Genomic DNA, 14,683 nt, shown 5'->3' with positions numbered 1-14,683 from the left:
TATACCATTTCCTAAGGGTCCCATTTGGCGTCACAAACGGGGTCTCGGTCTTCCAACAAGAGATGGACCGAATGGTTGATCAACACGGGTTGCAGGCCACGTTCCCGTATCTCGACAACGTAACCATCTGCGGCCACGATCAGCAGGACCACGACGCCAACCTCCAAAAATTCCTCCAGACCGCTAAAGCTTTGAACCTCACGTACAACGAGGACAAGTGCGTTTTTAGCACCGATCGGCTAGCCATTCTGGGCTACATAGTGCGCAATGGGATAATAGGCCCCGACCCCGAACGTATGCGCCCCCTCATGGAATTTCCCCTCCCACACTGCCCAAAAGCCATGAAACGCTGCCTGGGGTTTTTTTCACACTACGCCCAGTGGGTCCCCCAGTACGCAGACAAGGCCCGCCCCCTAATACAGACCACAACCTTCCCCCTGTCGACAGAGGCTTGCCAGGCCTTCAGCCGCATCAAAGCGGATATCGCAAAGGCCACGATGCGCGCCATCGACGAGTTCCTCCCCTTCCAGGTCGAGAGCGACGCCTCCGACGTAGCTCTAGCGGCCACCCTTAACCAAGCGGGCAGACCCGTGGCCTTTTTCTCCCGAACCCTCCACGCCTCAGAAATCCGCCACTCCTCAGTGGAAAAGGAAGCCCAAGCCATAGTGGAAGCTGTGCGACATTGGAGGCATTACCTGGCCGGCAGGAGATTCACTCTCCTCACTGACCAACGGTCGGTAGCCTTCATGTTCGATAATGCACAGCGGGGCAAAATTAAAAATGACAAGATCTTAAGGTGGAGGATCGAGCTCTCCACCTTCAACTATGAGATCTTGTACCGTCCCGGAAAGCTGAACGAGCCGTCCGATGCCCTATCCCGCGGCACATGTGCCAACGCACAAATAGACCGTCTCCAAACCCTCCACAAGGACCTCTGCCACCCGGGGTCACTCGGTTCTACCATTTTATAAAGTCCCGCAACCTCCCCTACTCCGTGGAGGAGGTCCGTACAGTCACAAGGAACTGCCACATCTGCGCAGAGTGCAAACCGCATTTCTTCAGGCCGGATAGAGCGCACCTGATCAAGGCCTCCCGTCCTTTTGAACGCCTCAGTCTGGATTTCAAAGGGCCCCTCCCCTCCACCGACCGCAACACATACTTCCTGAACGTGGTGGACGAGTACTCCCGTTTCCCTTTCGCCATCCCCTGCCCTGACATGACAGCGGCCACAGTCATTAAAGCCCTGAACACCATATTCACACTGTTCGGTTGCCCCGCATACGTCCATAGCGACAGGGGGTCCTCCTTCATGAGTGACGAGCTACGCCAGTTCCTGCTCAGCAAGGGTATAGCCTCGAGCAGGACGACCAGCTACAACCCCCGGGGGAACGGGCAAGTAGAGAGGGAGAACGGCACAGTCTGGAAGACCGTCCTACTGGCCCTACGGTCCAGGGATCTCCCAGTTTCACGGTGGCAGGAGGTCCTCCCGGACGCCCTCCACTCCATCCAGTCGCTACTGTGTACCACCACTAACCAAACGCCTCATGAGCGCCTCCTTGTCTTCCCCAGGAAGTCCTCCTCTGGGCGGCCCCAGGACACATCTTGCTCCGGAAACATGTGCGGGCGCACAAGTCGGACCCGTTGGTCGAGAGGGTTCACCTCCTCCATGCGAACCCGCAGTACACCTACGTGGAGTACCCCGACAGCCGACAGGACACGGTCTCCCTGCGGGATCTGGCGCCCGCCGGCAACACGCGCACCCCCCCGACACCATCAACCCAACCCCCCCCTTCCTGCCACCGCCGCACCCCGCGACCGCCCCCTTCCCGGGAGAATCGGTCCTTCTCCCAGTTCCGACCAGAAGTGAAGCTGAAGCAGAAACCATAAGGCTCCCGGAGACGACAACACGGGAACAAACACCTGCACCACCACCGGGGCTGAGGCGATCGACGAGGACGACCAGACCGCCCGACCGACTCGTGGCATCGGTGTAACACTAGAATGTTGTGGACTTTAACGAGAATTTTTTTTCCTTTTTCCCTCTTACGAATACTGTAAATAGTTCAAAACAAAAAACCCTGTACATAGCCCAGTGTAGGGCACTGTGATGACATGCAAAAGTTTTTTTTCCTCCCAGGACCAGCCTTATAAACCCCTACCACCATGCGAAGCACCACCCCGCCGGGTTCATTTTTAACAAGGGGTGAATGTGGTAGTATGCATTAGGGGTCATGTGGGACTGTGAAGCCGTGATGTCATTGGCTGACAGATCCCGGGTCCTGGTTGGCTGTTGATCTCTAGCTCCGCCATGAAGGCGGAGTATAAGAACCAGGAGTTCTCCCCCGCAGGCCAGTCTGTTGCTGAACTGCGGGGAACAAGTCACGCTTAATAAAGCCTCATCGACTTCATCTCTATTCGTCTCTCGTGAGTCTTGTGCGCTACAAGGGCTTACTGAGTGACAGTGTGAGGGAGCTGGATTAACATTAGTAGAGATACAGTCAGTAACACAGGGTGCTGGGGGAGAGGGGTTACTGAGTGACAGTGTGAGGGAGCTGGATTAAAATCAGTGCAGATACAGTCAGTAACACAGGGAGCTGGGGGAGAGGGGATAGTGAGTGACAGTGTGAGGGAGCTGGATTAACATCCCTAGGGATACAGACAGTAACACAGGGTGCTGGGGGGGAGAGGGGTTACTGAGTGACAGTGTGAGGGAGCTGGATTAACATCAATAGAGATACAGTCAGTAACACAGGGTGCTGGGGGAGAGGGGTTACTGAGTGACAGTGTGAGGGAGCTGGATTAACATCAGTAGAGATACAGTCAGTAACACAGGGTGCTGGGGGAGAGGGGTTACTGAGTGACAGTGTGAGGGAGCTGGATTAACATCAGAAGAGATACAGTCAGTAACACAGGGTGCTGGGGGAGAGGGGTTACTGAGTGACAGTGTGAGAGAGCTGGATTAACATCAATAGAGATACAGTCAGTAATACAGGGTGCTAGGGGAGAGGGGTTACTGAGTGACTGTGTGAGGGAGCTGGATTAACATCAGTAGAGATACAGTCTGTAACACAGGGTGCTGGGGGAGAGGGGCTACTGAGTGACAGTGTGAGGAAGCTGGATTAACATCAGTAGAGATACAGTCAGTAACACAGGGTGCTGGGGGAGAGGGGTTACTGAGTGACAGTGTGAGGGAGCTGGATTAACATCAGTAGAGATACAGTCTGTAACACAGGGTGCTGGGGGAGAGGGGTCACTGAGTGACAGTGTGTGGGAGCTGGATTAACATCAGTAGAGATACAGTCAGTAATACAGGGTGCTAGGGGAGAGGGGTTACTGAGTGACTGTGTGAGGGAGCTGGATTAACATCAGTAGAGATACAGTCAGTAACACAGGGTGCTGGGGAGAGGGGTTACTGAGTGACAGTGTGAGGGAACTGGATTAACATCAGTAGAGATACAGTCAGTAACACAGGGTGCTGGGGGAGAGGGGTTACTGAGTGACAATGTGAGGGAACTGGATTAACATCAGTAGAGATACAGTCAGTAACACAGGGTGCTGGGGGAGAGGGGTTACTGAGTGACAGTGTGAGGGAACTGGATTAACATCAGTAGAGATACAGTCAGTAACACAGGGTGCTGGGGGAGAGGGGTTACTGAGTGACAGTGTGAGGGAACTGGATTAACATCAGTAGAGATACAGTCAGTAACACAGGGTGCTGGGGGAGAGGGGTTACTGAGTGACAGTGTGAGGGAGCTGGATTAACATCAGTAGAGATACAGTCAGTAACACAGGGTGCTGGGGAGAGGGGTTACTGAGTGACAGTGTGAGGGAGCTGGATTAACATCAATAGAGATACAGTCAGTAACACAGGGTGCGGGGGGAGAGGGGTTACTGAGTGACAGTGTGAGGGAGCTGGATTAACATCAGTAGAGATACAGTCAGTAACACAGGGTGTTGGGGGAGAGGGGTTACTGAGTGACAGTGTGAGGGAGCTGGATTAACATCAGTAGAGATACAGTCAGTAACACAGGGTGCTGGGGGAGAGGGGTTACTGTGTGACAGTGTGAGGGAGCTGGATTAACATCAGTAGAGATACAGTCAGTAACACAGGGTGCTGGGGGAGAGGGGTTACTGAGTGACAGTGTGAGGGAGCAGGATTAACATCAGTAGAGATACAGTCAGTAACACAGGGTGCTGGGGGCGGGGGATACTGAGTGACAGTGTGAGGGAGCTGGATTAACATCAGTAGAGATACAGCCAGTAACACAGGGTGCTGGGGGAGAGGGGTTACTGAGTGACAGTGTGAGGGAGCTGGATTAACATCAGTAGAGACACAGTCAGTAACACAGGGTGCTGGGGGAGAGGGGTTACTGAGTGACAGTATGAGGGAGCTGGATTAACATCAGTCGAGGTACAGTCAGTAACACAGGGTGCTGGGGGAGAGGGGTTACTGAGTGACAGTATGAGGGAGCTGGATTAACATCAGTAGAGATACAGTCGGTAACACAGGCTGCTGGGGGAGAGGGGTTACTGAGTGACAGTGTGAGGGAGCTGGATTAACATCAGTAGAGATACAGTCGGTAACACAGGGTGCTGGGGAGAGGGGTTACTGAGTGACAGTGTGAGGGAGCTGGATTAACATCAGTAGAGATACAGTCAGTAACACAGGGTGCTGGGGGAGAGGGGTTACTGAGTGACAGTGTGAGGGAGCTGGATTAACATCAGTAGAGATACAGTCAGTAACACAGGGTGCTGGGGGAGAGGGGTTACTGAGTGACAGTGTGAGGGAGCTGGATTAACATCAGTAGAGACACAGTCAGTAACACAGGGTGCTGGGGGAGAGGGGTTACTGAGTGACAGTGTGAGGGAGCTGGATTAACATCAGTAGAGATACAGCCAGTAACACAGTGTGCTGGGGGAGAGGGGTTACTGAGTGACAGTGTGAGGGAGCTGGATTAACATCAGTAGAGACACAGTCAGTAACACAGGGTGCTGGGGGAGAGGGGTTACTGAGTGACAGTGTGAGGGAGCTGGATTAACATCAGTAGAGATACAGTCAGTAACACAGGGTGCGGGGGGAGAGGGGTTACTGAGTGACAGTGTGAGGGAGCTGGATTAACATCAGTAGAGATACAGTCAGTAACACAGGGTGCTGGGGGAGAGGGGTTACTGAGTGACAGTGTGCTGTGTGGAGTGTTTTTCGGGGAGGGGCTATAACGGGTGCGAGACAGGGAGGGGAACGTGTGTCACCGCGACACCATGGGGATGCTGAGCGCCCCCTTGAGGCCGCCGTGCTGAGCGTCGGCCCACGAGTCCCTGCGAGCCAACCCCAGGAAGGTGAGCCGGAACTCACGAAGGCGGAACGCGTAGACGATGGGATTGACGGCTGAGTTGGCGTGCGAGAGTACGATGGCCAGGTCCAGGACCCATAGCGGAGGGCGCGGGCAGGCCGGGCAAAGGGTGGCCAGGGCATTGAGGACGTGGAGCGGGAGCCAGCACAGAGCGAACAGGCCCACGACCAGGAGGAGCACCTTGGCTGCCCGCAGCTCGCCCCGGAGCACGGCACGGGGCCCGCCGCCCAGGCTGCGGAGGTGCCGCCGCGCCACCACAAATATCTGTGCGTAGACGGCCAGCATGGCCAGCAGGGGCAGCAGCACGCAGGACAGGAAGTTACAATACACCATGTAGGAGAGATCGACCACCTGCTCGAAGAGGCAGTCCACCTGCGCGCACCGCGGCCCGCTGCGGTTGGACCGACTCTGCCACCGAGACCCAGTCCCGTTCCCCGGGCAGACACGCGTGGCACTGCCAGCCTTGTTCCAGCCAAACACGGGGATCAGTCCCAGGAACAGCGAGAGGACCCAGAGCAGAGCAATCACACGATTGGTCCGACGACTCGTGACCAGCTGCGTATACCTGAGAGAGAGAGAGGGTACAGCACGGGGTTAGATACAGAGTAAAGCTCCCTCTACACTGTCCCCATCAAACATTCCCAGGAAAGGTACAGCATGGGGTTAGATATAGAGTAAAGCTCCCTCTACACTGTCCCCATCAAACACCCCCAGGACAGGTACAGCACGGGGTTAGATACAGAGAAAAGCTCCCTCTACACTGTCCCCATCAAACACTCCCAGGACAGGTAAAGCACGGGTTAGATACAGAGTAAAGCTCCCTCTACACTGTCCCCATCAAACACTCCCAGGACAGGTACAGCACGGGGTTAGATACAGAGGAAAGCTCCCTCTACACTGTCCCCATCAAACACTCCCAGGACAGGTACAGCACGGGGTTAGATACAGAGTAAAGCTCCCTCTACACTGTCCCCATCAAACACTCCCAGGACAGGTAAAGCACGGGTTAGATACAGAGTAAAGCTCCCTCTACACTGTCCCCATCAAACACTCCCAGGACAAGTACAGCACGGGGTTAGATACAGAGTAAAGCTCCCTCGACATTGTCCCCATCAAACACTCCCAGGACAGGTACAGCACGGGTTAGATACAGAGTAAAGCTCCCTCTGCACTGTCCCCATCAAACACTCCCAGGACAGGTAAAGCACGGGTTAGATACAGAGTAAAGCTCCCTCTACACTGTCCCCATCAAACACTCCCAGGACAGGTGCAGCACGGGGATAGATACAGAGTAAAGCTCCCTCTCCACTGTCCCCATCAAACACTCCCAGGACAGGTAAAGCACGGGTTAGATACAGAGTAAAGCTCCCTCTACACTGTCCCCATCAAACACTCCCAGGACAGGTACAGCACGGGGTTAGATACAGATAAAGCTCCCTCTCCACTGTCCCCATCAAACACTCCCAGGACAGGTAAAGCACGGGTTAGATACAGAGTAAAGCTCCCTCTACACTGTCCCCATCAAACACTCCCAGGACAGGTACAGCACGGGTTAGATACAGAGTAAAGCTCCCTCTATACTGTCCGCATCAAACACTCCCAGAACAGGTACAGCACGGGGTTAGATACAGAGTAAAGCTCACTCTACACTGTCCCCATCAAACACTCCCAGGACAGGTACAGCACGGGGTTAGATACAGAGTAAAGCTCCCTCTCCACTGTCCCCATCAAACACTCCCAGGACAGGTACAGCACGGGTTAGATACAGAGTAAAGCTCCCTCTATACTGTCCGCATCAAACACTCCCAGGACAGGTACAGCACGGGGTTAGATACAGAGTAAAGCTCCCTCGACATTGTCCCCATCAAACACTCCCAGGACAGGTACAGCACGGGGTTAGATACAGAGTAAAGCTCCCTCTACACTGTCCCCATCAAACACTCCCAGGACAGGTACAGCACGGGGTTAGATACAGAGTAAAGCTCACTCTACACTGTCCCCATCAAACACTCCCAGGACAGGTACAGCACGGGGTTAGATACAGAGTAAAGCTCCCTCTACACTGTCCCCATCAAACACTCCCAGGACAGGTAGAGCACGGGGTTAGATACAGAGTAAAGCTCACTCTACACTGTCCCCATCAAACACTCCCAGGACAGGTACGGCACGGTGTTAGATACAGAGTAAAGCTCCCTCTTCACTGTCCCCATCAAACATTCCCAGGACAGGTACAGCACGGGGTTAGATACAGAGTAAAGCTCCCTCCACACTGTCCCCATCAAACACTCCCAGGACAGGTACAGCACGGATTTAGATACAGATTAAACCTCACTCTACACTGTCCCCATCAAACACTCCCAGGACAGGTACAGCACGGGGTTAGGTACAGAGTAAAGCTCCCTCTACACTGTCCCCATCAAACACTCCCAGGACAGGTACAGCACGGGGTTAGATACAGAGTAAAGCTCCCTCTTCCCTGTCCCCATCAAATACTCACAGGACAGGTACAGCACGGGGATAGATACAGAGTAAAGCTCCCTCTACACTGTCCCCATCAAGCACTCCCAGGACAGGGTCAGCACAGGGTTAGATACAGAATAAAGCTCACTCTACACTGTCCCCATCAAACACTCCCAGGACAGGTACAGCACGGGGTTAGATACAGAGTAAAGCTCACTCTACACTTTCCCCATCAAACACTCCCAGGACAGGTACAGCACGGGGTTAGATACAGAGTAAAGCTCCCTCTACAATGTCCCCATCAAACATTCCCATGACAGGTACAGCACGGGGTGAGATACAGAGTAAAGCTCCCTCTACACTGTCCCCATCAAATTCTCCGAGGACAGGTACAGCACGGGGATAGATACAGAGTAAAGCTCCCTCTACACTGTCCCCATCAAGCACTCCCAGGACAGGTTCAGCACAGGGTTAGATACAGAATAAAGCTCCCTCTACACTGTCCCCATCAAACACTCCCAGGACAGGTACAGCACGGGTTAGATACAGAGTAAAGCTCCATCTACACTGTCCCCATCAAGCACTCCCAAGACAGGTACACAACGGGGTTAGATACAGAGTAAAACTCCCTCTACACTGTCCCCATCAAGCACTCCCAGGACAGGTACAGCACAGGGTTAGATACAGAGTAAAGCTCCCTCTACACTGTCCCCATCAAACACTCCCAGGACAGGTACAGCACGGGTTAGATACAGAGTAATGCTCCCTCTACACTGTCCCCATCAAACACTCCCAGTACAGGTACAGCACGGGGTTAGATATAGAGTAAAGCTCCCTCTACACTGTCCCCATCAAACACTCCCAGGACAGGTACAGCACAGGGTTAGATACAGAGTAAAGCTCCCGCTAGACTGTCCCCATCAAACACTCCCAGGACAGGCACAGCACGCGGTTAGATACAGAGTAAAGCTCCTCTACACTGTCCCCATCAAACACTCCCAGCACAGGTAGAGCACGGGGTTAGATGCAGTGTAAAGCTCCCTCCACACTGTCCCCATCAAACACTCCCAGGACAGGTACAGCACGGGGTTAGGTACAGAGTAAAGCTCCCCCTGCACAGTCCCCATCAAACACTCCCAGGACAGGTACAGCACGGGGTTAGATACAGAATAAAGCTCCCTCTACACTGTCCCAATCAAACACTCCCAGGACAGGTACAGCACGGGGTGAGATACAGAGTAAAGCTCCCTCTGCACTGTCCCCATCAAACACTCCCAGGACAGGTACAGCACGGGGTTAGATACAGAGTAAAGCTCCCACTACACTGTCCCCATCAAACACTCCCAGGACAGGCACAGCACGGGGTTAGATACAGAGTAAAGCTCCCTCTACACAGTCCTCATCAAACACTCCCAGGACAGGTACCGCATGGTGTTAGATACAGAGTAAAGCTCCCTCTACACTGTCCCCATCAAACACTCCCAGGACAGGTACAGCACGGTGTTAGATACAGAGTAAAGCCCCTCTACACTGTCCCCATCAAACACTCCCAGGGCAGGTACAGCGCGGGGTTAGATACAGATAAAGCTCCCTCGACACTGTTCCCAGGGAATTACTTTACTTGGACGAGTCGATCTTGAGAATGATAGCATTTATATTTAGCACTCCCTCAGTACTGACCCTCTGACAGTGCGGCACATCCTCAGTACTGACCCTCCGACAGTGCAGCACTCCCTCAGTACTGACCCTCTGACAGTGCGGAGCTGCCTCAGTACTGACCCTCCGACAGTGCGGCACTCCCTCAGTACTGACCCTCTGACAGTGCAGCACTCCCTCAGTACTGACCCTCTGACAGTGCAGCACTCCCTCAGTACTGACCCTCCGACAGTGCGGAGCTCCCGCAGTACTGACCCTCCGACAGTGCGGCACTCCCTCAGTACTGACCCTCTGACAGTGCGGCACTCCCTCAGTACTGACCCTCTGACAGTGCAGCACTCCCTCAGTACTGACCCTCCGACAGTGCGGAGCTCCCGCAGTACTGACCCTCCGACAGTGCGGCACTCCCTCAGTACTGACCCTCTGACAGTGCGGCACTCCCTCAGTACTGACCCTCTGACAGTGCGGAGCTGCCTCAGTACTGACCCTCCGACAGTGCGGAACTCCCTCAGTACTGACCCTCTGACAGTGCAGCACTCCCTCAGCACTGACCCTCCGACAGTGCGGCACTCCCTCAGTACTGACCCTCTGACAATGCAATACTCCCTCAGTACTGACCCTCTGCCATTGCGGAGCTGCCTCAGCACTGACCCTCCGACAGTGCGGCACTCCCTCCGTACTGACCCTCTGACAGTGCAGCACTCCCTCAGCACTGACCCTCCGACAGTGCGGCACTCCCTCAGTACTGACCCTCTGACAGTGCGGCACTCCCTCAGTACTGACCCTCCGACAGTGCAGCACTCCCTCAGTACTGACCCTCTGACAGTGCGGAGCTGCCTCAGTACTGACCCTCCAACAGTGCGGCACTCCCTCAGTACTGACCCTCTGACAGTGCAGCACTCCCTCAGTACTGACCCTCTGACAGTGCAGCACTCCCTCAGTACTGACCCTCTGACAGTGCGGCACTCCCTCAGTACCGACCCTCTGACAGTGCGGCGCTCCCTCAGTACTGACCCTCCGACAGTGCGGAGCTCCCGCAGTACTGACCCTCCGACAGTGCGGCACTCCCTCAGTACTGACCCTCTGACAGTGCGGCACTCCCTCAGTACTGACCCTCTGACAGTGCAGCACTCCCTCAGTACTGACCCTCCGACAGTGCGGAGCTCCCGCAGTACTGACCCTCCGACAGTGCGGCACTCCCTCAGTACTGACCCTCTGACAGTGCGGCACTCCCTCAGTACCGACCCTCTGACAGTGCGGCGCTCCCTCAGTACTGACCCTCCGACAGTGCGGAGCTCCCGCAGTACTGACCCTCCGACAGTGCGGCACTCCCTCAGTACTGACCCTCTGACAGTGCGGCACTCCCTCAGTACTGACCCTCTGACAGTGCAGCACTCCCTCAGTACTGACCCTCCGACAATGCGGAGCTCCCGCAGTACTGACCCTCCGACAGTGCGGCACTCCCTCAGTACTGACCCTCTGACAGTGCGGCACTCCCTCAGTACTGACCCTCTAACAGTGCGGCACTCCCTCAGTACTGACCCTCTGCCATTGCGGAGCTGCCTCAGCACTGACCCTCCGACAGTGCGGCGCTCCGTCAGTACTGACCCTCTGACAGTGCGACACTCCCTCAGTACTGACCCTCCGACAGTGCGGAGCTCCCGCAGTACTGACCCTCCGGCAGTGCGGCACTCCCTCAGTACAGACCCTTTGACAGTGCGGCACTCCCTCAGTACTGACCCTCCGACAGTGCGGCGCTCCCTCAGTACTGACCATCCCACAGTTTGGAGCTCCCTCAGTACTGACCCTCTGACAGTGCAGCACTCCCTCAGTACTGACCCTCTGACAGTGCTGCACTCCCTCAGTACTGACACTCTGACAGTGCGGTGCTCCCTCAGTACTGACCCTCTGACAGTGAAGCACTCCCTCAGTACTGACCCTCTGACAGTGCAGCACTCCCTCAGTACTGACCTTCTGACAGTGCGGAGCTCCCTCAGTACTGACCCTCTGACAGTGCGGAGCTCCCTCAGTACTGACCCTCTGACAGTGCGGCACTCCCTCAGTACTGACCCTCCGACAGTGCGGCGCTACCTCAGCACTGACCCTCCGACAGTGCGGCACTCCCTCAGTACTGACCCTCCGACAGTGCGGAACTCCCTCAGTACTGACCCTCCGACAGTGCGGCACTCCCTCAGTACTGATCCTCTAACAGTGCGGCGCTCCCTCAGTACTGACCCTCTGACAGTGCTGCGCTCCCTCAGTACTGACCCTCTGACAGTGTGGCGCTCCCTCAGTACTGACTCTCTGACAGTGCGGCCCTCCCTCAATACTGACTCTCTGACAGTGTGGCGCTTTCTCAATACTGACCCTCTGACAGTGCGGCACTCCCTCAGTACTGACCCTCTGACAGTGCGGCACTCCCTCAGTACTGACCCTCCGACAGTGCGGAACTCCCTCAGTACTGACCCTCCGACAGTGCGGCACTCCCTCAGTACTGATCCTCTAACAGTGCGGCGCTCCCTCAGTACTGACCCTCTGACAGTGCTGCGCTCCCTCAGTACTGACCCTCTGACAGTGTGGCGCTCCCTCAGTACTGACTCTCTGACAGTGCGGCCCTCCCTCAATACTGACTCTCTGACAGTGTGGCGCTTCCTCAATACTGACCCTCTGACAGTGCGGCACTCCCTCAGTACTGACCTTCTGACAGTGCGGCACTCCCTCAGTGCCGACCCTCTGACAGTGCGGCACTCCCTCAGCACTGACCCTCTGACAGTGCGGCACTCCCTCAGTACTGACCCTCTGACAGTGCAGCACTCCCTCAGTACTGACCCTCTGACAGTGCGGCACTCCCTCAGTACTGACCCTCTGACAGTGCGGCACTCCCTCAGCACTGACCCTCTGACAGTGCGGCACTCCCTCAGTACTGACCCTCTGACAGTGCGGCACTCCCTCTCTCCTGATCCTCTGACAGTGCGGCGCTCCCTCAGTACTGACCCTCTGACAGTGCGGCGCTCCCTCAGTACTGACCCTCTGACAGTGCGGCACTCTCTCATTACTGACCCTCTGACAGTGCGGCGCTCCCTCAATACTGACCCTCTGACAGTGTGGCGCTCCCTCAATACTGACCCTCTGACAGTGTGGCGCTCCCTCAATACTGACCCTCTGACAGTGCGGCACTCCCTCAGTACTGACCCTCTGACAGTGCGGCACTCCCTCAGTGCCGACCCTCTGACAGTGCGGCGCTCCCTCAGTACTGACCCTCTGACAGTGCGGCACTCCCTCAGTACTGACCCTCTGACAGTGCAGCACTCCCTCAGTACTGACCATCTGACAGTGCGGCACTCCCTCAGTACTGCCCCTCTGACAGTGCGACACTCCCTCAGTACTGACCCTCCGACAGTGCGGCACTCCCTCAATACTGACCCTCTGACAGTGCGGCGCTCCCTCAGTACTGACCCTCTGACAGTGCGGAGCTCCCTCAGTGCCGGCCCCGCGACAGTATGGGACTCGGGATTGTCTTCAGAGTGCCTGACCCTGTTGGGACTCCTCAGTGCCAGTTCTCCCCCCACCCACCCCTCGCCCTCCCGCCGTCTTCTCCCGGTTTACCTCAGCGGGTGGTTAACAGCGATGTAGCGGTCAATGGCGATGGCGAGGAGGCTGAAGATGGAATTCTGGGTGAAGACCAGGACCAGACAGGCGAGGAAGAGGCAGCCATGGACGTCCATGGTAATTTTGGCGCTGATGACGATTGACGCTGGGATAACAAGGACCCCCACCGCCAGGTCCGCCACCGCCAACGACACCAGGAAGTAGTTGGTGCTGCTCTTCAACCGTGGGTTTACCTGCACCGCCCAGCACACCAGGATGTTGCCCGCGACAGCCAGCACGGCTATGAGGATCTCCACGGTGATGTACAACGACATGACGATCGACCCACGTCCTCCCATCTCCTTCTGTCCGACCCCTGGCTCGCGGTTCCACCGCAGAGGGAGAGAGAGAGAGAGAGAGCTTGTGAGAAATACACATTCGGCAAATTGAAATCGAACTCCGTCCAACCCCAAGTAACCTGCAGCTCGCGCATCGATGTCTCGCAGAATACCTGCTGCTGGGGCCGTGACCGTCGGCCCATCCTGTCCACACTGGCCCTCCGAGTGAGCAACCCACCTCATCTCAATCTCCCCCCCCCTTGCCCCACCTCCATACCCCTGCGCAGTCTTCCCTCTCAAACAACAATCCAATTCGCTCTGTGTGAGCCTCCATTCTGTGAGATTGCAACTGCCTCCACCACTCTCTGGGACTGATGGAATGCATCCCAGAGTGCTAAACGAGATGGCTAGGGAAATTGCAAATGCACTCGTGATAATTTACCAAAATACACTTGACTCTGGTCCCGGCGGATTGGAAATTAGCAAACGTGACACCACTGTTTAAAAAAGGAGGTCGGCAGAAAGTGGGTAATTATAGGCCAGTGAGCTTAACTTCGGTAGTAGGGAAGATGCTGGAATCTATCATCAAGGAAGAAATAGCGAGGCATCTGGATGGAAATTGTCACATTGGGCAGACGCAGCATGGGTTCATAAAGGGCAGGTCGTGCTTAACTACTTTAGTGGAGTTTTTTGAGGACATTACCAGTGCGGTAGATAACGGGGAGCCAATGGATGTGGTATATCTGGATTTCCAGAAAGCCTTTGACAAGGTGCCACACAAAAGGTTGCTGCACAAGATAAAGATGCATGGCATTAAGGGGAAAGTAGTAGCATGGATAGAAGATTGGTTAATTAATAGAAAGCAAAGAGTGGGGATTAATGGGTGTTTCTCTGGTTGGCAATCAGTAGCTAGTGGTGTCCCTCAGGGGTCAGTGTTGGACCCACAATTGTTCACAATTTACATAGTTGATTTGGAGTTGGGGAGCAAGTGCATTGCGTCCAAGTTTGATTTGATTTATTATTGTCACATGTATTAGTATCCAGTGAAAAGTACTGTTTCTTGCATGCTGTATAAACAATGCATATCGTACATATGGAAGGAAGGAGAGACTGCAGAATATAAAGTGAACCTTCGGAAGGCGACGGGTCCGGACGGGATCCCTGGTCGTGCACACAAGAGCCTGCGCGGACCAGCTAGCAGAGGTGTTCACAGAGATCTTTAACCTGTCCATCCTCCACTCCGAAGTTCCCACCTGCTTCAAGAAGACCACCGTCATACCGGTACCAAAG

The 14,683-nt window shown here is 55.2% G+C and overlaps 1 protein-coding gene across 1 annotated transcript; it reads right to left on the bottom strand.

The window, feature by feature from the left end:
- Positions 1-5,116: 5,116 nt before the first annotated feature.
- LOC140395861 (adenosine receptor A2a-like) lies at positions 5,117-13,414 on the bottom strand. The gene is made up of 2 exons (XM_072483949.1): positions 13,074-13,414; positions 5,117-5,916 (listed from the first exon to the last, which is right to left on the bottom strand). Exons 1-2 carry the CDS (start codon positions 13,412-13,414, stop codon positions 5,247-5,249), a joined length of 1,011 nt encoding a protein of 336 aa, XP_072340050.1. The 3' UTR covers positions 5,117-5,246.
- Positions 13,415-14,683: the final 1,269 nt, after the last annotated feature.

This window comes from Scyliorhinus torazame, chromosome 19 (genome assembly GCF_047496885.1).
Source record: "Scyliorhinus torazame isolate Kashiwa2021f chromosome 19, sScyTor2.1, whole genome shotgun sequence".
Lineage (NCBI taxonomy): Eukaryota > Metazoa > Chordata > Chondrichthyes > Carcharhiniformes > Scyliorhinidae > Scyliorhinus > Scyliorhinus torazame.
Note: the sequence above shows the minus strand (reverse complement) of the source record. Positions and strands in the feature narration are given on the sequence as shown.